General features: G+C 37.7%; 2 protein-coding genes and 1 long non-coding RNA gene across 14 annotated transcripts in view; 1 reads left to right on the top strand and 2 right to left on the bottom strand.

The window, feature by feature from the left end:
• The window catches only part of fam204a (family with sequence similarity 204 member A), an 11,469-nt gene extending 5,585 nt beyond the window's left edge, over positions 1 to 5,884 (bottom strand). Inside the window, exons 1-5 of one of the 2 annotated variants that reach the window (XM_088384343.1) lie at positions 5,548 to 5,884; positions 5,183 to 5,273; positions 4,506 to 4,536; positions 4,281 to 4,386; positions 2,893 to 2,982 (exon numbers count right to left, since the gene is read on the bottom strand). In XM_088384343.1, coding sequence (XP_088240469.1) covers positions 2,893 to 2,982; positions 4,281 to 4,386; positions 4,506 to 4,536; positions 5,183 to 5,273; positions 5,548 to 5,877 — 648 coding nt within the window. In that variant the 5' untranslated portion in view covers positions 5,878 to 5,884. The remainder of the gene's footprint in view (positions 1 to 2,892; positions 2,983 to 4,280; positions 4,387 to 4,505; positions 4,537 to 5,182; positions 5,274 to 5,547) is intronic. The other variant, XM_088384344.1, reaches the window with a different exon arrangement.
• Positions 2,464 to 25,095, top strand: part of pik3ap1 (phosphoinositide-3-kinase adaptor protein 1) — a 23,083-nt gene continuing 451 nt past the window's right edge. Inside the window, exons 1-21 of one of the 10 annotated variants that reach the window (XM_088384334.1) lie at positions 5,342 to 5,498; positions 6,346 to 6,529; positions 9,957 to 10,034; positions 14,999 to 15,084; positions 17,171 to 17,657; positions 17,743 to 17,870; positions 21,120 to 21,545; positions 21,608 to 21,753; positions 21,825 to 21,969; positions 22,073 to 22,215; positions 22,290 to 22,419; positions 22,886 to 23,082; positions 23,165 to 23,309; positions 23,398 to 23,460; positions 23,534 to 23,779; positions 23,857 to 23,913; positions 24,000 to 24,190; positions 24,268 to 24,340; positions 24,429 to 24,596; positions 24,804 to 24,874; positions 24,953 to 25,050. In XM_088384334.1, the coding sequence (XP_088240460.1) occupies positions 21,206 to 21,545; positions 21,608 to 21,753; positions 21,825 to 21,969; positions 22,073 to 22,215; positions 22,290 to 22,419; positions 22,886 to 23,082; positions 23,165 to 23,309; positions 23,398 to 23,460; positions 23,534 to 23,779; positions 23,857 to 23,913; positions 24,000 to 24,190; positions 24,268 to 24,340; positions 24,429 to 24,596; positions 24,804 to 24,874; positions 24,953 to 25,050 (2,213 nt within the window). In that variant the 5' untranslated portion in view covers positions 5,342 to 5,498; positions 6,346 to 6,529; positions 9,957 to 10,034; ... (2 more) ...; positions 17,743 to 17,870; positions 21,120 to 21,205. Of the gene's footprint in view, positions 2,613 to 5,330; positions 5,499 to 6,345; positions 6,530 to 9,956; positions 10,035 to 14,998; positions 15,085 to 17,170; positions 17,871 to 19,987; positions 20,267 to 21,119; positions 21,546 to 21,607; positions 21,754 to 21,824; positions 21,970 to 22,072; positions 22,216 to 22,289; positions 22,420 to 22,885; positions 23,083 to 23,164; positions 23,310 to 23,397; positions 23,461 to 23,533; positions 23,780 to 23,856; positions 23,914 to 23,999; positions 24,191 to 24,267; positions 24,341 to 24,428; positions 24,597 to 24,803; positions 24,875 to 24,952; positions 25,051 to 25,095 lie in introns of those variants that run through there. The other 9 variants (XM_088384337.1, XM_088384333.1, XM_088384339.1 and 6 more) reach the window with 9 other exon arrangements.
• LOC148393083 (uncharacterized) overlaps positions 23,165 to 25,095 on the bottom strand; it is a 4,297-nt gene continuing 2,366 nt past the window's right edge. Inside the window, exons 2-3 of one of the 2 annotated variants that reach the window (XR_015860202.1) lie at positions 24,927 to 25,052; positions 23,165 to 24,607 (exon numbers count right to left, since the gene is read on the bottom strand). This is a non-coding gene — a long non-coding RNA (uncharacterized LOC148393083). The remainder of the gene's footprint in view (positions 24,608 to 24,926; positions 25,053 to 25,095) is intronic. The other variant, XR_015860201.1, reaches the window with a different exon arrangement.

Below are 25,095 nucleotides of genomic sequence, written 5' to 3'. Positions count from 1 at the left end.
GCTGAGGGAAACAATTGTCATTTTGTGCAAGTAAAATCTAATAAGCATTCATTTCTTTTAATAATAAGATACATGTATTTCGCAGGAAACGCAAGATGAAAATGTTAGAATTGTCAGGGAAAAAAAAAAAAAATTCGATCCAGGCAAACTAAGTTGCCCAACTCTGCTATCTAGTGTGCCTTATGGCTTTCTGAGGACATGTGATGCATTTTTTTCCATTTTCATAGTCCTTGGCTCCTGCAGTCATGAAATGGACCCCCCCCCCCCCCCCCCCCCCCCCCCCCCCCATTGTGGTACACTGAATCCAAGTTATGTTTTGAAGTGGTAATGCCTCTCTAATAGTTGAGATGAGTGCTACAGGGAGACTCGACTCTCTAACGTAGTGTGACAGTCTTTTGTCAGAAAAGAAAGCCATTCCTTCACATAAAGGACAACCTCAATTTCAAAGGACCTCACTTGCACTTGTTATTTAAAAAGGAAACAAAAGTGAGTCATTATTAAGGATGAATGGAACACAATAAGCAAAGTGTCGATTAATGATAGAATATTGCCGAGTTCAAAGCCAGGCTTTGTTGGACTTGATAGTTGCTTTATGGGCTATATTTATAAAAGTATATTTTCTTCATTTTAAAGACACGTTTGAAGTGTCCGCTATCAAAATCATATCGAAATATTTGTAGTTATTCAAATAATGCTCAATAAATATCACAATCTGTGTCATTGTTTTTACTTTAGTTTTTAAATTTTAGGGCAAACGACGAATATTGTACATTTTGCATCGTATAATCATACAGCACTCCCTCATGCGAGGTTAACTTGGCTTTTGACTCATAATTTGTTTTCAACTTCCGGCACTGCCTGGTTTAGCTGACATAGCTGCAAAATCAATCTTCCAATGGACACTATCACATCTCCTGACAGAGCTTGAGGCTACATTATGCCTCAGTCACTCCACGTTATGCTAATTACAGAATTAATTAGCCCACATGAAACTGAAAAGTGCAAAAGGATGTGCATTTATTAAACGCTGGAGAACCTGTCTGTTTAATAGGAGGACTTGGACCTTCAAATGTGCACTTCGAAGGTATATGGATTTTTTTATTTTACATTTGGGAGTTCAGTGGCTTATTTAAAAAGCAGTATTACGACGATTAGAAGAAGCGAGAGACATCTTTAGGAGGGAAGAGCCTTGAACTGCACATTTTAAACGAATACATTAAGGGGCTTTGTCTAAGCCATGAAGACGCTTGTGATCGTTTGGTACCTAAGACGCAATGTGATCGCTTTACTTTGTCTTTGAACGTTGCTGGCGGCGGATTGTCATCCTCCGATTTGTTCTGAATTTCAAAAGTTATGTTAACAAAGAGTTGCAATGTTCAATTAAAAAAAAGTAATAAGTAAATTAAAACGATTAAATTGTGTGATGCAGCACACGACAATCAAAATTGCTGATGCTGACAGCCAGCTTTCTGTTTCCTTCCATTTCGCTCAGAATAAATCATGTCATCAACACGTCAGGGCATTTTCTTGACAAAACAATGCCTGGAGGGACAAACGGGCCTATTTAGTTCTTCACAGCTGTCAAAATGCTTTTGCTAGGAAAACCTGTTCATATTGTTTCTGGGAGAAAAAAAAAAGCCTGCCACAATCTTGTCTTGGTCTTACGAGCATAAACAAATTAAAGATTTAAGCCATTGCGTACCAAATTAGCCCACTCAATTAGAACCTTGAAATTGATTCTGGACTATTGATCCTCAAAATATTTGTCATATATTTTTGCTTCGTGCATTTTTGTTCAACCAATTTGAATACTATAGGTCTGGGTTGGAGTTCAAAAGTTATTATCATAGAAGGTTTTTTTTTGCCACATTTACAGTAAATTCTCAGGAATTCTAATTGGTCACTTCACTGGGAATGAAATTATCACGGCTAAACAAGTAGAAGAGGATGCCAGACTGCTGTCAGGTCCCATCATCTTTCTGGCAAAACACAAAGCAGGTGCCAGGGAGGCAAAAACCTCGGCTCAGACTAAAACCAACCACCAGCACCCTAAGAGGCTTTTTCAAAGTGCAGTGCCGGTGCCAGTCACAATTTCGTTCCTTTAAAGCCCTCAGATTTGCCCAGTTTTCTTAGAATTTAGGTGAAAATATGAGTAACTATACCAATAATAATAATAATTACTCAGTAATTTTAATTGACAATATCATGGGGTATATTCAATTAAGCTAATAATTATAAATTACGAGTGAGAGGCTATATGTAACATTGTTATGGTAACCATTCAATTAAATTTGAGTGCCTTTGAAGCCAAAAAAAAAAAAAAAAAGAACATACTGCTGCAATTGTTGCATTTTGTTAGCAACTATTGCAAAATTGAATGCTGTCAGCAAAATATATAACAAAACAAAGAACTTTGATTTTACGTTTCAATATGAAGCAAAGGAAGTTAAAAGTAATGTCGTCGCTGTGTTTCTTTTCAAATACAATTACATGTTCGGGCTACACTTGATGCTAAATTACTTTCAAAACCACTTGATCCTTGATGCCTACCTTACCAAGGCGGTGAGTTGCAAACTTCAGGCGGTGCATTTAGGCACATGTACACTTCAAAGGTAAGAAACTCATACCGGCGGAATTATTTAAGACTTGGCTTTAAAGCAATGTACCCTTCATTAAAAAGCAGAGCCAAAAGTCTTTTAGAACTGCAGCACTTCAAAACTAAGGGGAGGGCTTTCCATTAACTCAATGGAAAAAAAGGCTGCAGGACTGAATGGTGGGTGTCTGGCTGTGTTTATGTTCTTCTATGTCTTTGCGGCAGAAATGGCCACGGATCCATTAGCCTGATTTGTCACAGCCAAAGCACCCCAAAGATCTCTTATCAGCACAATGTACCTCTCGAGTGGCGAGTCTGTCGCTCATCTCCTCCGCCTTTGCAGTGTCCCCTTCAGCGATGGCCCTCTCCATGCTCTTTTCAAGGCCGGACTGCATGAAGAGAGAGAGAGAGAGAAGGGGGGGTAAAAAAAAAAAAAAATCAGCCTTTATGGGGTGGGAAATAAGGGTACAGTGAAAAAAAAAAAAAAAAAATCAAAGAGTAACTTCAAAAGTCCCCAGGGCCGTATTTTTAATATGATTGCCATTACTACAAATATGTAGATTTCCCCCTTACAAATGAAAACCTTTTTTTTTTTTTTGATTGGATATTAGTGGGGAAATCTTAAAAAATGCTACAGGAGATTACCAAACATAAATGTCACTTTAATTACAAATTTCCATTACGGGACGAAGTAGAGCTTTGTGATTGCGAGGCAGTTCTGCTGTGATGAGCCTATCTACGGAAGCAGACCGCCAGATTCCTTCAGCTCCAAAATATCATCACATTAAAATAAAATAGTTGCTACAACTGCGTCTCCTTTGATGAAACATTTGTGGCCCTCAACTTAAAATATAATCAATGAGGGGAAAATATAGTGTTTATTACCCCAAAAATATCCGGATCGTTCCACACCTCAACATGACTTTCCATAAGGTGATCATTTTTAATATTGGCAGACATCATTTTTTGTATCCCAAGAGATTCATTATTTTTAGGCAATTAAATTCAATTGAGGATAAAGCAATGTACAAAAACTGCATTTGAGGGATGAAGACTGTCTCATTACAGTTATGTCAAAAGTTTTGGATTCATTCAGCTTCTTTATCTTTTCATACTTGCGCACATCAGAATGAAAATAAATCAGCCAATTAAATAAAATACAAATAGTGCCAAAATAATTATTACAATCATTTCAAAGCGAAAATGGGAGCAGCTTTTATTCTCCGGGTCACTTATAATGCTCATTAATCTTGCGTACGTTCTGCTTCTCTTGCAGTTTCCAATGCTTCTGAATATAAAAAAAATGAACAACTTGTGAGGCATGCCGGAGGAACAATTTTCATCAGTACTTACACAAACCCTTGTTCGTCTTGCTAAGCAAAATTTGGATTTTTATGAGGATTTGCACAGTGAAGGAGCACCCTACATCTGACTTTAATCTCAAGCGCACAAGAAAGGAGCGTGCCTCTAATCTTATCACTAAATGTAGCTGAACATAATCCTTAATATTCTACTCAATGTCAGGTTGAGTTTCCTGGAGGATTTTTCTAATCCAGATGTCATATCATATAAAACAATGAAAGACCACAGTGGCATGGAAACACAAAAGGATGTGAAAGTGTCACGAACAGCAACTGCGTATTAAAACTCACTCGCAGATAAGATGGAAAGCCGAGGCTTTTAATACCTTTTCAGGAGGGTTGGAACATGCAGGGGGATGAAATCGATCATTTACACCAAAATACTGCTTTAGCCCATCCCAGTGCTTCTCCAGCTCCTCTTGACGCTCTCTGCTGACGGAAATGGAAAGTTACAGCAGTCACCCATTTTGTGGCCCTACAACATTATATTGGGTTCTCATTCTTTTTTTGGTATGTCATGCAGAGGATAAGGACTTCAGGATGATTTGTACCTCGTCTCTGTTGGCTCTTTGCCCTCTGTTTCTGTCAGTTGACAAATGAGACATTGTTAGCATCGTCAAATCAACATACACACATGCAACTTGAAATTCGCCATACTAATTATTTTGCTGTCATTTCAATCAATGCTCAATATTAGACGACATAACAATCAAGGAAAAGGTGTCAGCACTACATCTGCTTTTCTAAGCTGTAATTACAATATAGGAGATGTAAACCATAACATTTAGTTTGGCTGTTGCTTGTGTACGGATTATAAAGTACTGCATTTCTTTAAATAGTGGTCCACTTTACTGGTCGACGTGATAATTAATCATTGAGTGTGAGTTGTCCTCTTGAAAGCAAAAACTTCGCTCCAAATAGATGCAAAATCTTTCTTCCCTGCACACTCCACAGAAGTATTGTGTGAAATTGTTTTTCATGGTTCCGATTAGTTATGCTGTTTCGGTTATGGTCATTTTCTGCATTTAATCTTGATTGTTTTGTTTGTTTAGTTCTGAAAAAATAATATAAGTAGAATTTTATTGAACATTATGAAGTGTAGTGGATGAGTAAAGGCGGCCTCATAAACACCATATGCATGCCCGTCACCACTGCAGTTAAGTAAAAAAAAAAAAAAAAAAAAAAAACATGCCCACAGTGAAGAAATACGGTATCGATAGTAGCTAACCTTTCTTGCATTGTTTTCTTTTTCTTCTTTTTTTCCTCGGGAGTTTCATCATCTTCATCTCGTCTTTCTTCTTGCGCAGATCATTAAATTTCTTGAAAATATAGCACAGTGAATTCACAGGAGTTTTGCATTGATCTGCGCGTGCGCGCATTTTTGAGTACTTGTATAGCACGGATGTGAGCAATTAGAAGTCTTTCCCAGCGGACTTAACAATAGTCAAGTCAAGTCAAGTCATGTCAAGTCAAGTTTATTTATATAGCCCTAAATCACAAGCGGTCTCAAAGGGCTTCACAATACAAAGCAACTGCAAAGCACGGTGAGTAGTAGTTTATTTGAGACACTATATATTGTATAGTACAACATACTTGCCACATTTCCTGTGATATACCAGGCAGGCAGCATGTCGGGGCTTCATTTGTAGCATCAATAACCGTAGAAATCTTCACGTCGGGTTTATTGTTTATTACTTCCACGACTTGACTCTCATGCTCCTCTTCCTGATCATCCGGACTGAGGTCGTCTTCTGTTAAGTCCTTAGGCAGAAGCCCGCTGTACATATTCATACGCGTTACGTTACGGACAAAGTCCGTTATTCCGTTAATGTGGAAAAACGGACCGATTTTGCGATAAATTCCATATTTAAACAGTAGCCGTCGGTGGAAGCTCACATTTCCGTGTAAACATGGTGACGTCATGAGTAAAGGCGCACCAATTGGTTGATACTTGGTCAGCTGACCTAAGGACGATAATAACAGTAGTAGTAATAATAATAATAATGATAATGATGATGATGATAATAATAATCCATCCCAATAATAATAATAATAATATTTTTAGTAATAGTAGAAATAATAAGACACTTTAGTATAGAAAATTGCTGGCTTGCAGGACCCACAAAATGATGAAAGTTAGAATTTGCATCATATGAGTGTCATCATACCAAATTACGCTATTTTACTTCTATTCCAAATAGAATTGATTGTTGATACATGAAAGCACCTATGGAAATGGCAATTTCCTACAATGTACTGTGCAGTTTTCCCTTTCCTTCACCCAGACCGGTGACAGTAACCGGAGTGTATTTCAAACACTTCTTTTAATCAATCTATTTATTGGACTGATTAACTTGATGTCTAATTATGACATTCACCATATGGTCTTAGATGACAGACATCTTAGTGTCCAGGCTGACTGCAAGATGGGTCCCAAGAATGTTGTCACCAGAGCAGAAAGTCAACTGGATGGAAATTTTCTTCAAAATTCCTGGCAACAATCCAAGCTAGTTTTCAGCCCCTAAAATAGTTTTTAAGGACACTTGCAGGTTCCAGTGATGTACTTCTAAATGAGGTGAGGTCCATAAATTATAAGGACGCCTTCAAATGTTAACCTATTTTTTGTGCCATATTCCTGGTGAGATAAGCTTCCTTCTTTGGCCCTCATTGCTTCAGGCATGACATTATTATTAGGATGATTAGCATGCAAATCTTGTATCACCCTGAGCACTGGCACATGCACATCTACCCTCAAATTGCTCTTTCACATTCGTTCCCATTAAGTTTCCTTTTGCTAACGTCTTATAGCAAAGCTGCTATAAGACTGCGCTTTGTGTCGTGAAGTCGACCAAGAGTGAGCCATATAGCAAACGTGTTAAAAATTTTATGAATTTATTTAAAGGCATTTTTTTTACAGTCCTGAAGATCCAAACTATTCAAATGCAAACACGTTTAATTATATTTTGACCTATATTCACAGTGGCATGCAATATTTTATTTATTTTTTGGCATTTTTTTCTGCTTTTGTTCTATTTGAATGTCTATTCGTGAAATGTATTATTTTCTGAACTCTTGTCCAGGTCAGAGTTGAGCAAAAAGATTTTACCTGTTACAATCTCAATCAAAATGTGACAATTACAGAAAGATGCCATTAATTTATTCCATGTTAATTCTTAACAGTGTATTAATACACATTATCCTCATCCATTACTTCTGACCCCAAATATTTTTTTCAGAAATGAAGCAGCATTGGGGCTAAAAAAAAAGAAAGACAAATCACAGGGACCTTGTAGCGTCCTTGAAATCCCGATACCGTAAATGAGAGATAAGTTTTGCAAAGTGCAGTGCACATTAAACAGGACAGATAAGCCTTCTGCTAGTATATGGGATGTCATCTTCGACATGGAAAATCTCAAACTCATCCTCTAAATATTCAACCATTAACTGGTATCACTCACTCAGCATTATGGCGACTTTAATTACATGTGTGACTAGTTGTAACATCTAAAAGTAAATTTGAGTCCTAAGGTCTCACTAATGTTACACTACAGCTGCAAAAAAATAGACATATTGATCATCAAGCTTTGCTCGCTAATTTACACTTGAATATCATCTTGTAGATTTCCCGCTAGCGACCTCTCTGTCTCTCACTTTCTCTGCCACTTGCTCCAGTTCATTATTTCCATCATTTCTTGGTAATTTGGAGTTGGCTGTTTAAAACTTGGAGTTTCTTATTAAGTTTTTGGCCACGGTGGATAAGAGTCAGGCCTGTAAAAAGCACAGAGATAAACTAATCATCCTAAAACCCTAATTATTAGTATCTTGCTGTGACAGACTGTTTTTTTTTTTTTTTTTTTTTTGCGAGGCCCACCAAATTGAGCCTCAAATGAGGGAAGGCAAATCTGCGCAAGTGGTAATAATTTTAAGTCATTTCCATCTGGCGTGGTGTGGCAGAATTCATTAGTGCAGATTAGCACTGTGTGTACAAAGTAAATGAGATATCTTAATAGCAAACATGGAGGTCCTCGCCAATAAGAGGTAAGATGTTAAGAGGAGATATTTTAATACTTGTGCTATTTAAGCCAGAAGCTTCGCTAAACTCTTGACTTCTCGCCATACTCTGTATTGCAGCAGCATTGAAGTGAGATTAGTCATCTGTAAATCAAAATATGTATTTATTTGTCAGAATATAAAGTTAATTATGTGCGTATGGAGAAGGTTGGGGCGAAATAATTTGTTGCTATAATTACACCAGAATTGGGCACACACAATTGTAAAATACATGTATAGCTTGACCCTGGTTAGCCGGTGAAATAAATCCTCCTTCTATAGCCTTTGTTAATTTGTTTTTATCATCTCCAAGTGGTGTTTGTGCAGGCAGTTCAATTTGCATGTGTAATTCCACTGTGCAAATTGACAACAAGTAGATAATTCGAGGAAATAGGCTAGTCGCGGGCCCCCGTGCTATCTTCCCGAGCCTGTTCATTTTGAGGAACCGCTGAGGCATGAAACTCATACATCAACTATTTCCTGACAACGCTCTGGCTTATTGTCCCCTAAAATGTCATTACAGCCATTATTTATGAAGCTAATTCATTTATTAAACCATATTTACTCTGACAGAATTTGTCACATTTTATCCCGGGCGTTGCGTTTGGAACAGTGTCTCGGAATGAATATGTGCGAACGGGCGGCCTACCCTGGCAAAGTTTTGTCACACACAATGCAGAGTATTCTGAAATTATCGGAGCTTTTCCGATTCAACTCTTGGAAACTTTTCATGAGGTACCTTTTGTTGCAGAAGTTCACTCAGCCAATTAAGCTGAATCATCATCATCAGATGGAGTGAAGCTATTTCAGAAGCACCAATAAGCCCCGCCCCCTGGCAGATTATCTCCCAAATGAATGTGCATTCTATAAATTACGTCTCCTGCCGCCGACTTATTCGTCGAACAGGTTAAAAAGCGACTCGACAGGGTGGATAATTTGCAATTGTGTAACATTGGCTACATTTGAATGTTTCTCTCGGGATAATTCAATCACAGCATTCAGCCGCAGCCTTTGAACTTCACCCGTCACCCAAAAACACTTAACCGCAGCGTTGATGAGTTGTGTTTAAACTGTTTTACAATATTGATTTGGAGGCATGACATTTGAATTAAATGGCGGGGTGTTAGCTGTCATCTAGGCGGCTTGTCTCTTTTGGCGAGACAGGCGAGGTGGGGGCAATGAAGATAAGACTGGAGTATTTAGTGTGAAAAGACTGTAAAAAGGGATCAATGTGGAGGGTTACACACATGAGGTGGTGAAAGAAACTGTAATATCTGCGCTCACTGCATTTGCGTCAAGGTCTATTTTGCGCTCGATAACATAAATCACAGAGACAGCCTGCTGCCCGTCGTTTGCTACGTGTTGCACACTTTGTCACTCTGTGTCTTTATAGCAACCAAATGTGGTAATTTTGTAGCTCTCCATTGAGCACCAATAAGATTTTTAGGGCTTAGTGAATATAAACACATTAAACATCAGCACTCTTGTGGCAAATCTACAGCACCAGACAAATGTACAGGAAGGTAGGAGAAGCAGTGCTCGTATATTGGATTGGAGTTAGGCAAGTCAAAGCAAAAGAAACCAACTTGTATCTTGAAAAAGGTCAGCATTCAGGTCACTTGTAACTCAAGGCATTAGTTGTTATAGCCAGTTTAAATTCTTAATGCAAAAAAAAAGCTAAGGTCTGACTATATTTCTCCGCATGCTGTCATAAATATCAAGTACAAAAGACCCGTGTGCCAGATTCGATATTAAATGTGATCGCTGAGCTGTAAAAATGGATCATATATTATACCATAAATCATTATCTTTCAAAAGTGAGAAAGCCCTTTCATTTTTTTTCAACATTCTAAATAATTAGAGCCTTTGCTTCCTGCATAATTTCACCTGAGCCAACCAGATTGGCATGAAATTAGCCCAGTTTTAATATATTTTTTTTTTGATCCAATCAGATCAGCGCAGATTTCATCTGGACTCGCCTGCTCCACCATACTCTGACCCTTCAGAAGAAAGGGACTACATATTCATAGGTTTGTTTGTACAGTTAATTATAGCATAAGATGGGAGGTGCAAGCTTTCTGCTCCGTCAGATTTGTTTTATATTAATATTTGATGGAGATATTGTATATCTTAAAAGAGTGCAACAATTTGTTGCCCTAAAACACAGGTGTCAAACTCAAGGCCCGGGGGCCAGATACGGCCCGCCACATAATTTTATGCGGCCCGTGAAAATGTGCATCAAATTCGTGTGTCGTTACTAGAATTGCAAATTGTCTTCACTTTTAATATCTTTTTTTTTAAATATTTGACCAGTTTTTACTCGTCTGATTTGAAAACGAGTTATTTGTCAGTTTGTTTTGTACCTTTTACTGTATATAATATGAGGTGCTCATACATTTATTTGGGTTGACAGTCATAATGACCCTCGGAAAGAAGCTATGACTACAATACGGCCCGCGAAAAAAATGAGTTTGACACCCCTCCCCTAAAAGAAAGCATTCAAAAATGTGAAATATTACCTAATGATTTCATTATGATAATAGCAATCATGGTCGGAAGCTTAAATGCCATCACACGCAGGAAACCTTGTGGATAAATCATAATTGCATGACCAGAATTGTTCATTATTATGTAGCCGGTTTTGCAGGTAACATTCGATCACGCGACTAGATCAGACTGTAATGAAAAGAAAAAGTAATGGCTCGCAGAATTTAATCATATAAAGAAATAATTAAACTGTGCACAACTGGCCATAGTAAAGGTTACAATTGATGACTGAATTTGTTTTCAGATCGAAGCTGTGGCGACAATTTTATTTAAATGTCATAATTTATTGTTTCCAGGAATAATCATTTCAATGACCTTAATGCAAAACAGATCAATTAAAATCCAGGAAAGTCATATTTGTCTGTTGACTGGAAAATATTTTAGTTTAGCAAATTATATGGATAACTATAAAGCAAAAAAAAAATGCTTGTCATATAAATTCTCAATTCCTCCAGTCTAACCTTCAAGGTTAATAATCCTTTTTAACTCATTCACTGCCAGCAGAAAAAATTATATTTGACGTCTATGGTAGTGAATGAGTTAACTGCACTTTCTAAAATCTCCCTTTGTTTTAATACATAGATTTTTTTTTCTTTACAAATGTCCCACTTATTACCCTACCTTTCAAGTATCGTAAGTGCACAGGTAAGCTCTCCATCATGTCGTCATGGCAAAGGAGCGGGATATTGTCAATTTTTTTTTTTTTTCCACCCAGAAAGCGAAGGGGGAGAGAAAGTGGGAGCCGGAATGCCTTGCCTTCCTCATTACACCGCTGTCATTTACTCTTCATCCCCCGTACTCTTTAGTGGCATTAAGACGGGATGTAAATTTGACAGTTAATGCTGTTAGAAAATGGCTAGTTCAAGAAGGGCAGGAATTAGAGATGGGCATTAGGCGCTGATAAGCTCCTTTCCTCTGCCGCCGCGGCTGCTTAACATTCATGAGAAAGTCATCATCAAACAACGTTATCACAGCTCTGTTGACGGCTGAGAAACATCATCACTATGATAATTTTTTTTTATAGCTGTGAGCCAAAAAAGCGTTTTTTTTTTATTTCAGCCGTTTGTTAATGAGATAGGAGCTTGTTGGTATGGGCAAATGCAAACTTGCCACTCTCCAACGTTTGTTTGAGTCCCCCCCAGCCTCCCTCTTGTGCTGCCATCGCACCTCCTCCACACTGTTTAGGGGAGGGGAGGGGGGGAGCATTTTATGTGCTCCTTTCCAAGTGCTCTGTGTGCATTGCTGAAGGAGGGCCTTTATGTGTACCTTTGCAGATCAGGCGCTCAAAGAGAGGAAAACATGGTTATATCAACAAACGCTCTCTTCTAACAGCCCTGTCGCTGGCACCTGTCACTCACCTGGGATTTAACTGCACAGCTTGAATGGGCTGACTCTTACGCTTATTGAGGCTGAGTAAACTCCTAATGTCGTATCTTTAATTCCACTATCATTAGGGGGGAAAAAAACTCTTTCAACTAGACCTTTTTGATAATTATGGTTTCAAACGATATGCATCTTCAGTACCGTTGACGACTGTAGACGTCAAAAATAAATTTGGAGTTGAGTGAATCCATGATGCTGTGAAGTACTTGAGTCAGAGGTGTCATTTGCTCTGCTGTCACTGGCTGGAGTCATTCAAATATGCACCAGCTGCCAAGGCTAAGCAGCTTTCTTATGGATAGCAATGCAAACTGGAGATACCGAAATCTGATTTGGGCTTTATCGCTGTTTGTAGAGTGAGCTTTGAGAGATTTCATCTCTGGAAATCCTTACCAGGGGAGACGACAGTGCATCAGCATGTTCTCATGACTTTTTAAACTTTTATTATTGATGAGCTAAAATTCGATATAATGATGTCATTTGGTCACAGGAGGAACTGACGTGTTTGCAATTCAGAGTATGTGCAGGTTAGTTGAAACTAAACCAATTTTGTAACAGTAACGAGTTCAAAATATATTATGAATTTAGTCCAGGGACAGACATATTTTCTTCAGTATTACCCCTAATATGTACATGTATCATATATTTATGTTTTTTATACATGTATAGCGCCACCTATGGACGTTACCGTAATGTGGAAATCTTTACTCGGCAAAATTGAGTCTGGAAGATATAGAGCTTATCCTTGTGGAGAGAAAAAGCGCTACTTGGGAGGATAACTGTCTCATTCTTCAACTTTTCCATAACCCAGCTCCCTGTATTTATGATAATGAAATGTAATTCTGGCCCTTATTGACACACAGTAGTCTTTAAACCACGTAAAATATTCTCTTTTTACGCCCGCTCCTATATTTTAATCACATTGTCAAAATCCCCATTTCCTCTCATCAAGCCCATATTGCACTTTGCCATCTTCCATTGCCTATACTCTGCTCCTCTCATTCAATTTTTCTCTGCGTTGGTGTTTATTTTGGTTAGAAAGACTGGATTATCCCTGATGAAATAGTCCGATTCAAGATAATCTTGTAAATGCATTTGAAAAAATCTACATATAAAACAACTTTAGCATCAATAGAAACCCATTTTTTCTCTCATGTTAGCTAAAAGCGACCTTAAATTAGCTATGATTAAGATTGCGTAAAACTTCATAATTGGTATTTTCTGAGGATAAATTGTCGTCAATCTCAAAATGAGCGAATTCTGATTATTTTCTAATTCCTGTGTTACATCTCAATTAGGAGGTTTAATACAACTATATTGCAATAATAGTTATTATGTGGATAGTTTTGGAAACAAATCCGCTCATTGGGTGCAATACAAGTGGGCACATCAAAGAAATAAAGTAAGAGAGCAAAGAGGATTGAAGCTAACGAAATACATTACACACTTATTAAAGTCATTTTCATTTTGCCTTCAAGACCTGGGCAAAAACACTCACATTTTTTATTGTACGCCGAGGTAGGTTATGTGGATTTTTTTTTTTTGTCCCTTTGTTAACTTTGAAGTTAGCTGAAAATGCATATAGGTAGACTAGGGTGGCATCAAATAATCAGCAACTTCAAAAAGCATGCTGCCACTTTAGCACTCCTAAAGCTAATGTCCCCAAGACATTCCGAATGGAAATTATTCAAACTCATTTAGTGGCAGCAAATTGGTCTAAGTTCAATCAGAAAACAGACTGACACTGAATAAGAAGTGCAGCCTAATTATACTTGTTTGTCAAATGAAATTTTCATTTGGGCAGAAATGAAACCTCGGAGCCAATACTTTTAAGGTGAGAGCCGAATTGTATTATCAGCTAAATGCAGTAAAATCCATAATCATACGATGATAATGAAAATGGAGCCAGTGTTAACATTCAGGCTTCCAATGCCCCGGGCATGTGGCGATAAAAATTAAGTACCATAGTCCTCTGCCAGGCACGCTGACACCCGGCCCGCTCTTTAGCCTCTTGGATGGCATTTTTTGCATTTTCAAAACTTTATCAAGCCGCTGTTGCAGTGTGGAAAATGTCATCGTGAAATGCACTGAAGGCAAATTGGAATTTCATTAATAGTGAAATTATTGCTTTTGACTGATGTTTTACTATGCTTGTTAAGAGTGGAAAAGTGAAACGCGGATGGCAGTTTTGTCTCGCTCGCCATTTGCTCCAAGTTAGGAGTTACAGATAAAAAAAAAAAAAAAAAAAATCAGTCATTGGGTTTTGGTTATTGTCATTTGTTTATAAGTGGAGATGACTTTCAGTAGCAGTGGATTGGGGCTTATAGCAACGATAGCATCACACATAGGCGGCAGTAACCTCCGTCAGTAATGCTATCACCAGCACATGTAACATGGAGCCATTGACGGAGCCTGTGCTGTTTATTGATTTTCCCCCGGTAATCCTCTCAGTGTTAATGTTGTCAGTGACGTAGGAGAAAGAGGTAATGGCTTGGATAACACGATACATTTTATTTCTGCACAAAATGGGACAACAGATTAGCATAAATAGAATAGTGATGTTCACGTTTTTTAAGTGGGCTTATATGCATGGCATTTATACTTGTATTTAAATGTTGATATATTTACTGCTGAAAATGATCTTTGTATTGACATTTATAGAAGAGAATAAATCTTAAGAATTGAGACAGTATTATGAGAAATTATCTTGAACAGTGGCCAGTATTCCAAATCTTAATTGTGATTATTACTGAATTTGTCATTTTTAATAATAATAAAAAAAAATTCCCCATCTTAAATTCTTATGATACACTTCTACTGATACTAATAATATATTTTAATGACCACAAATGATGGCAGTCAGGGCCTGTCACTATCAAATATTTTTAGAATCGATTATTCCATCGATTAATCGAATAACCGGATGGATGGATGTTTTACAAATTCATCCAAAATATATACTGGACATAATTGTGTTGTCGTACATTATATATTTTCTCACATCCAACCCTTTTTTTTAAGACTGTACATTATATATTTTCTCACATCCAACCCTTTTTTTTTTTAGACTTGGTCTTCGTTTGACTTGAACTCCGCTGAAAATGGTACTCGCCGAAGCCTCTTCCAAACAACAGCGATATCGCTGATCAGATGGTAAATTCCAGTGAGCCAATTTTCCTTCAGCTTGCTTTATCTGCAGTGGTCAGTTTGAAGCAGTACAACAGCTTACAAACTCACACCATGCACTGTGGACATAAGCTTTGATGAAGTGACAGCCAAAGCTTATGGATGTTATATTTCACACTTCATATCAGCTTTTCAATGCTTGATGTATTACGAGAAGTCGTATGAACAAAACTTAGTCACACACAACAATTTAGTGGAGTTTTTATGGCTGGAACTGTTTTTTTTTTTATTCTTTCTCTATTGGTGTTCCCCAATAAAATAATGTTTAATTACAGAGTATTACTAGTGTCACTTGAAGGATTTATTGTCATTTAAAAAAAAAAAAAAAAAATCTTTTCATTATAGTCTAATGACACTCAATGATGTTTGACGCAAACTTATTTCAACGGACATCTTTCAAGCAGTTGTCTTGATGATAATGAGGAGGAAGGAGGACATGCCTGGCATGCAACATTCAGAGTGGATGCTTCAGATTTGTAGTGGAGCTCTGACCTCTTGTGCTTTTTAGTGGAATTGCAATCCCAAGCTTCTCTTATAGAAAGCTTTGTATTATTGTAAAAAAAAAAAAATCAGAAACCACTTGATAGTTCATTTTCCAGTCCAGCCATAAAGAGTGTTTGATAGAACCCCCAGGAGACTTCTTTTAGAAATGGCTCTGATCAGGTTTTGAAAAGGCCTATAGAAACATTCCACTTGCAAGTCTGAGGAATTGGGAAGGAACATTTCTCAAGGCAACCAAGTCTGTAACAAAGCAATGGATGTAATTCCTGGTCAGATATTCATTTCATTGATCTGCATTTTAAGTGGTTCTGTTCTTACATATGGTTTAGGAATTTTTCTGCTTCTCATCCCTAACTTCTTTTCTTTCTTTTTCTCACCCTCTGCTGCACACTGTCAAGACAAATACACCACAACGTACACCACAATCTTTTTTTTTTAACTCATTCACTGCCAACCCAGTTAATATCTTTGACGTCCATCACCGTCAATGGTACTGAGATAATTTTTAAAATTGATATTTATTTTTGTTCCAATTAAGTCTCTTTCAAGGTTTCCATTTGATAACGTTCATCTGTATTCTTCTACCGTCGCCCCTGATCAGCAATTCGTTTTAAAAGGTGCCCCCTATTCCCTCGGCCATTGTGAATTCATCACACGAATCAATCGCTGTCAACCCAGCAAATCCTAATGAAGCAGAAATGTGTCACATTTGCCCCACAATGAGTATAAGTGGCAAACTTTGTCAAGAAAATGAAACTATTATCTTCAACACGACGAACAGGGGACTCAATATAAATAAATGAAAGTTGCGCTTATCTAGTGGACAGTGTGATTACAGAGTTGACATCCAAATTGACTGTCTTATCGTGTTGTAGTGGCTTTTCAGCTGAGTGGAGACTGTAGATGAAAGCAAAATAATCTTTAAATAGCAGTTAAAGATGGCTGTTTGATAAGTTGTTCCACAACAGTTTTGATCAATGAAGCATGCATTCAATATATTGCCTATTTAGATGGCTGAGATAAACTTAAAAACAGAAGATAAACTAAACTGGGCTTGTAAATGATTCATAAGTTATATTCCCCGCCACCCCCCATTATCTGGCAAAAAAATTGATGACTTTTTTTTTTTTTTTTTAAAGCACATTTTGAATACATATATTTTAGATTTGGTTTTCCCTGATTTACATGTTTAGCCCGGTTAGCTCCACATTTGTGCTAGCTTTCGACAAACCCATATATGTCCTCCACAACCCCTTGAATTGGATTCGCCGTGCGTGCGCACGACAACGTCGTCAGGTGGGAGCTTCGCTTGTGGAAAATGTCAAAGCTATTTTCCTCTTTACCAGTCAATGCATTGCTTGCTTAATAGTAATTGGATTCTTATCCTCCTGTTTGCTCATCATTTCCCACCCCCTAGTTATTCCAGCCCTAAACTCCATTTAAAGTTTAATAACATTTTAGAATAGTTCCCATTCAAGTAAACAGAATCTGATTACCTAGATGGATTGAAAATATATGTCTGATGCCAGTTTATTTGATTTATGTATTCAAGGGGCCCCGACTGAAGACGGTTTAAAGCAAACAAATGGCTGCTGTTCCTTTTTCAGCAAGGGATTTTTTTTTCCTTGAATTCTTTATGTTCTATCAGCATATCACTGTGGACTTAATGGCAAGGAAAACAAAGACTGAGTACTATCCTTAATTCTTTTTTTCTTTTCTTTGTTACTTGGTTTGTAAAAGCAGACGGTACTTTTCGTAAACAGTCAGAGGCTGAAACTATCGTTTTGAATTTCTCTCTCTATGCCTCCCATTGTGTTAGAGGAAGGAGCTGTCTTACGTAAGTGCTTACCAAATGAGGTTATAGTGTTTCCCTACCAACTGTAAATTTCAATAATTTGTTGGAGGAGACCTCTGGCCATCACTTTATCATATTATCAATGGCGACTCCATTTCCCTTCTCAAACCCTGACCCCGGCCCTATTACAGTCCTGTAATGAAGTGCAATGGAGTCGTAATTGGTCTGCATTATAGCAGCTCAGGTAACATTAGACTTATTTTCTTATCACAATGAGCCCTGCTGGTGACTCTCAATGAGAAACCAAACACACTCTCTTTCTTTTGCAGGCTACAGTATCATCCAAATAACATTTGAACTAGAGACCCACTGCCCATTTCAGTTTTCCATTTCAAGATTGCAGTCCGTGTCTTTGTTTCTAGTTTCCTCCCATTTTAAAAGGCTCCCCAAACCACAGGTAAGAACTTAAAGCTTTCTCAAGATGGGGAAATACAGTAAATGAGTAGGTCAAGGGTTGTGAGGGTTACTTGAAAAATGTATGTATTGTACACTTAGTTTTTTTTATTTCCTGTTTTTTTTTTTTAATGTAGTGAGTAGTGTAATCCAAGTACCATTTATTAAAGTAATGCAACTTGATTACTTTTAATTACTCTTGACTTTACTTTTAATTACCCCATTACCAAATATGGTAAAAAAATATATATATATATTATATGACTAAAATATTAATAAAATTAGTATAAAAAGATACAAACTAAAAGTACAGAGAGAGAGAGAAAATAATAAATATGATAGGAATAAAATATTAATAAAAGTAGTATAAAAAAATACAAAATATTAAAATACAATGAGAGAGAGAGAGCGAGAGAGAGAAAGAGAGAGAGAGACAGACAGAGAGCAAGGGAGAGAGAGAGAGAGAGAGAGAAAGAGAGAGAGGATGGACGAACTCACGAACGGACAGACTCGTTCACGGACGGACGGACGGACTCACGGATGGATGGATAGAGCAGCTCTCAAAACCTGTGTCCTGAGATTCAGGATGTCAGGTCACAGTTGTGACCTAGCACAATGTGTGTGCAACGTTTAAAAAAAAAAAAAAAAAAAAAAAAAACAGGATATTGGCTAACAAGGTTAAGATATAGGAGCAAAATATTCTCTTATTAAACTCAGGCTGTAGAGATTTGACTTGAGCCACCTAATAGATAGTGGTTTTAAAACAAAAGGTAACGGGACGGTCATGCATATAGCGGCTAATAGCAGGGTTAGGAAAAAAATTAGGGGATTGGTTTTCGACAGGAAATTGTTCTTAAAGACGGGTCATGGATCACCCTCTTCTTCACAGGGAGCTTCAAAACCCCCAGTGAACTTTTGCTACAGCCATTAAAAGGTCTCCATGGCAGAAGGTCAAAGTAGAAATTAAAGTAATTGTACAACTGGAGAGAGGCAAAGCTAAGTAAATTGATGTCACGGCTGGGATTTATTGTAAGACGAGTGAATAAGCTGTCTTTTGTAACTACAGTATTAGGAAACTTTGATTGAGGCCATTGCAAATACGCAGGTGATGCCAAAACATACTGGACAGGCCTATAAATGTTCAAGTGGACAGCTAACCTCATTTTTTTATTTGTTTGATTTGATGAGTGTATTTTGTTACATAAAAAAATATGACAAGAAATGGCGGTTGGATGGTGCCGATTGCTGTTTTAGGTAATACCGCAGAATCCTGAAGAAGTGCCAAGATCTGGTTGTTCTGTGATCATCCATGATTACTGTGTGTTCATTGGCATTCACAATGTCCAGATATGGGTACATTAATCTGAGAAAAGTCTTTCACCAGTGTAGCCAACCGCACATAAATAAAATGTCTTTTACCTCAGAAACCATTTGCAATCCAAACTTTCACTCATTGCTTGAATTGAGGCTTTCGCTTAGCTTATTAGTTCTGAAGTAGCAACGATATGATGAAACTTTACTTCGCTGTGGCAATTTTATGACACTGGGTAAATACGATATATACATAAGTATATATATATACATGTGTGTGTGTGTGTGTATGTGTATATATATATATATATATATATATATATATATATATATATATATATATATATATATATATATATATATAATGCATTCACTTTGAGTAACATTGAGTGGATTTTAAATGCACATTTAAATGTACATTTAAATTGCTGTCTCTTATACGTTACATGGATGTTACAAAGTGACTGAAAGAAATTAAATTTCAGTCGACTGAGCTAACTGGTTTTATGCTGCCCTCTTGTGTTATCATTAATGTGGTGACATACACGTAATATAGGATACGTATATGATATATATATGTATATGATGTGTTATATACATATATATGTATATGAGATATATATATATATATATATATATATATATATGCATATATATATATATATGCACATACGTGTGGGTGTGTATATATATATATGTATATATATATATATATACACATATATATATATATACACACGTGTGCGTGCGTGTGTGTGTATGTGTGTGTGTGTGTGTGTGTGTGTGTGTGTGTGTGTGCATGTGAGGCCTCCAGAGATGACAAGGTTGTTGTTGCATATTTGAGTGAGTCTGCTGTGTTTCACACTTCTTCAACTGTTTCAGGAAGTGAGGGTGAAATCAGGAAACTCAATGTTGCTATTGATAGAGCAGCGAAAGCTAACGTATTTTTGTTCGAAGAGCTAGTTTAATTTGCTTTTTTGAAGGGGAATCGAAAGACTCTTTTCTTTGAACGATGTTCCTTGTGAACTGATATTAAACACCTTTAAGACACCATAACTATGGAAGAGCAAATCTCTTGTGGGAACTCAGGTAAATTAGTATTCTTTCAATCTTAACTATGTCTAATTCATCTTTTTGTTGTTAAATGTGATTTTGATGTAGTGTGATTAATTCAAAAAAGGGATTAACAAATTCTTTTCAGCGCTTCTGTATGAGCGCAACAAATGAGGAAGAACTTTGAGCCCTGCTTTGGTGTTCAATAATCTGTTGATGGCAGCGGCCCATTAATAAATAACATGTCAGCCCTCTCGGCACTGCCGTCAGTGCAAACTGTGATGAAGATGATTACTCGTCTTGGGTTTCTTCCCCAGTAAGCAAGCGCAGAGGTGAACTTGACCTGATTAAACACTTTAATGAGTCAAACTAAATTACTCTGACTGCTGTTGACACAGTGCAGTGTTTGTACAATTCCTTGTGGACTGACTCTGCACTGAAATAGCCAACAGTTTGGACATTCATGCTCAAACCACATTCACCTTGACATTCCACGGCCGGACAGCCGGTATGTTGTCGAGCATTAACACGATAAACATTCGCGGCGGTTACATGGAAATGAACGCATAATATAGCTAGTGTCGCATCATTAGCATAATATTTGGGATGATTACATGGATTGCGATTCATTTTACATGGTTTAGCCACATTATAGAGCTTCAGCATCTTTATTTATTTTATTATTTTTTTAGTTAAATGATAAATGATATGCTCCTTATAAAAAAAAATATTCAGGTGTAATGATAATATCCTTGTTTTCACAAAATTAGTGTGATAAGTCATGCTAATTTGCGCTAAATAAAATTATACTTTACTGTGCTTGTATAATGATATAAGAATTTATATATATATATAATAATTTCAAATATACTATTTGTATTTTTTACAGTTAATTCCACAGCCCTCTCAAAACACGAGGTGCTAATTCTGCACACTGTTGAGGCACAGGAATGGGCAACATATTTGCAGCAGATCATGCAAAAGAGCTCCAAGAAGTTCCACAAGAGCTCCATTTTACTTTACACCATCTTCTCAGCTGATCAGCTCCAAGGTTCCAACTTTAAAAAAAATGTCAAATGCATCGTGCTGCTCCTCACCGGAGGATTCATAGACTTAATGTTCGAGCCTGAGCTGAGCGGAAGCCTTCAGGTGCTGCTCCAGCCTTCGCACAGAGTGGTGGCGCTGTTGTGTGGTGTGACTGAAGAAGACGTACTCACAGCTGATCGCTTTGAAGACTGGTCAAGTTGGAGGAAACTGCATGCTGAGGATGACCCTGCTCTCTATGTCTCTGCCATTTTGGAGACAGTTTCGAACAGTAGGCTTTATATTCTTGTTGTTATTTTTTTATTATTATCTTCATTGTTGCTGTTTATTTAGGTCAAGTGATATCAGGAAGGAGATCGCCCAAAAAAAACTCAAAAGATGATGAACATGCAACCACAGGTCCATCAGTAAGCAAGGAAATGAACCCACATTCACACCTCAACTGCCTCTCTGTTCAACCAACCCGACTTCTGTGTGGGGTAAGTGTGCGCTCATGACATCATGACACCAAAGATGTGTTGTACGTGCTCCATTCATGTTTGTTGTTCAGGCACAGGAACGCATTTTTATCATCTTCAACGATAAATTAGTTGGTCTCTCATCACCACAAGTGGAGTTTTCTTCTAGAAATAACGCACCAGAATATTTTCCATGTACCGTTGTGAATGAATACACAATAAGCCTAATCGCACCAGGTAAGTATTTTGGAATTTTCCACAGAAAGTAGTGATCAGTGGAAAATAAACATGAACATACTCCTTCTCTACTCAAATTTATGGGCATTATTTTACTTCCCAGAAATGCCCGCAGGTGAGATATCACTCACCTTGTGCTCGAAGCAATCACGTATAAGCTTGAAGTGTGTTACATATTATACCAACATGGGAGAAGTCGGACGCTGTCTTGAAAATGCTGCCGATCCCATAAATTTCCTCTGCCAGGTGAGACATTGTATTATTGAGTTATTTATAATCTCCTAGGTTTTGATATTTATCCTGTTTTTTTTTTCTGCAAGGCCTTCAATTTGATGTCCAATTCAGTTGAGTTTTTGGACAACATTTTAACTGACTCAATAAAATCCAAGATGCCAGCATGTCTTCAACTGTTTGGGATTGAGCAGATAGAGGAGAACAATATGACGACATGTGAGTGCAGTAGAACTATTCTTCATCTTTTTTTAGGGGAGGAGATAAAAATACCCTGATGTTTGAGGTAGACCAACAGAACTTAATAACTAATACATAATTGACCATTCCCTGGAAAACAAGAACTTCAAGAAGAAATTTGTTAAAGGTCACATGATGGGCAAGTAACCACAAGGGGGCGCAAATCCTCGCTCCATCTTGATCTGTACTCAGCTGCAAGCAGAATACAACAAGCCATTTTCATAATAGTCTGTCTAATTATATATGATGCAAAAAAATGTCATTTACAATGAAAGTTGAAGAGTTGTGAAATCAACTACAGTTTGTGGCTACACAAACTATGTACCAGCAAATATAATTTGAATAACAATTAACAAATAATTAAAAAAAAACGTATTATCTCTGATCTAGACTGAAAAAATTTCAATTCAGTGTCTATCACTTGACATTTGACTCTGTCCTTTAGATAAGCGCAATGAGGAACTTCCAACGTTGCTCCATTTTGCTGCAAAGTATGGTCTGAAGAAGTTGACGAGCGTTCTACTTCAGATTCCCGGGGCGTTGCAAGCTTGCAGCGTGATGAACAAAAATGGAGATTATCCAAACACGTTGGCGGAAAAGAATGGCTTTCTAGATCTCCGAGAGTTTATTGATGAAGTTGTTGTAAGTCCATCATTATCATAGTCTGTTAATCGGCATGTCAAGAGTTGAAATTTGACCGTATCTTGTTTCCTAACAAATGGAGCTGACTGCAGATATGCTCAAATCTGATGATCCAGAAGAGAGTACAAACGACTATGAAGACATGTCAACCAAAACGAGCTCAGATTATGCCAGCGACATGTATGTCTCAATGCTGGGAATAAACCCTGAGTGTGCAAACGATCTATGTAATTACTTTCTTTATTTCATATTAGTCAAATTATGAATTTTTGGAGAGAGATTGTAAATCTGATGATGTTGCCTCTGTGACTGTAGATGAAGTGATGAATGCCGCCGTGGAAAATCCAGGTGATGTGATGTTGAGGACGTTTTTTCAAGGTGAACAAACTTTAAAAACGACATTCTGGAATGGAAATGATGCAAAATTAAAAAAAAATGTTTGTCCTTTCAGCGAAACCTCACAACGTTATAGTCCAGGATGAAAGAGAAGCACCTAAATGTGAGCAAATGGAGTCCTATGACCCGGATGGAACTGATCAGGAGTTTGACCCATACGACCTCTTGAGTGAAGATATTTATGATACTTTGGATGAAAATAACTGCCACAATGCAGCAGTCCTTTCCCGACCGCCGGCCCCGATCCCGAGACCTGAAGTGAAGCCTGAACCCGAAAGGCCTGTCACTTATATTTCAAGAGGTAGTACTTCACATTGAACCATGACACCTTCTGCAGTTTGCTCCTGGAGTACGCAACTAACTCTGTACTTGTGACAGTATTTTCAGATAAAGCGACGTCCCAAAGTCAAACAACAGAAACTTCAAATCATGAAGGTAACCAGACTGAGGACTGTAAATTTCCTGACGTCAAATATAATCTGCTGGTCGACCTCCATTGAGTTTAAATTTATGATCTGCAGCTCAGTCTGCGACGGACCCCCCACCTGTGTATGAAGTATTTGCCGGGATGAAGACACCTGGTCAGAGACAACTCATAACCCTGCAGGAGAAGGTCAAAGTAGGTCAAATTACCGTGGATGAAGCTGTCCGGGAATTCAAAGCTTGGCAGCTGGACCATGACAGCAGAGCAAGCTCAGTGCGCTATCAACAGGTAAATCACTCAGTATGTGCAAAATGCTAATTAACAGCGAGTGCATCTCCTGAATTATTATTTTTTTCTTCCCTCAGGAGAATTTGAGAAGACTAAGAGCAAGCATCAACAGGCGTCACAATGAGAGAGACAAGTCAGGGAAGGAACTTGGTAATATGTTTGTTGTGTCTTCATGGGGGGTAGAATAAAGTCATCATTTGGTTACAACTAGCGTATGATATTATGTGTCACCGAGCAGACTACGAGATAAGCGCTCCACTGCAGAGAAGTTCCTTTTGGGGAGCCACCGTAACATTGGAGTGCGCTGTATATGACTCCACGTCCAGAACGCTGCCTCCGTCCTCCTCAGTAGCTCAGCCCATCCAAAGAGGAAGTTGGAAGACCGGGAGTACATCCAGTACATCCAGTGAGTCTGCTCTGAATTAAATAAAATGATTTAATATGTTATTAAAATAATAAAAAAAATAGTTTATATTATTAAAATTAAAAGAAATTGTTTGGATATATTTTTAAGTGCTGATTTTTTTTTTATGTTGCTCTTACTTTATTGGATTTCCATTTATTTATGTGGATCTAGCAACATAAGCAGTGAGTGTGTGTTTTCCTTTTCGAGGTACTGAAAGCAACAGACTTAGCACACATAGCAACTTAAGCTACAGCAGCGGCCCAGAGCCTGATTTAGAGGTAAGCCTGGAAAGCGTTGTGTTTTGATTGTGTTTATCTGTGTCAGAATTACAAGACCAGTATTTTGTTTCCTCCAAGGACTCTTCAGAAAGCCTCCCTCTTCCACCGAGACCTCCACGGACTCCTGATGCTGCTCCACTTATTCCGCCCCGAATTCCTCTGCGCAATCCTCAAAGGTCTGTTTGTTCATGAACATAAGCGCAGTAAAAAGAATCTGACAC

Source organism: Syngnathus floridae, chromosome 9 (assembly GCF_059516105.1).
Source record: "Syngnathus floridae isolate MCC-2025c chromosome 9, RoL_Sflo_1.0, whole genome shotgun sequence".
NCBI classification, from domain to species: domain Eukaryota; kingdom Metazoa; phylum Chordata; class Actinopteri; order Syngnathiformes; family Syngnathidae; genus Syngnathus; species Syngnathus floridae.
The sequence above is the reverse complement of the archived record's forward strand: the minus strand, read 5'-3'. Positions and strand labels throughout refer to the sequence as shown.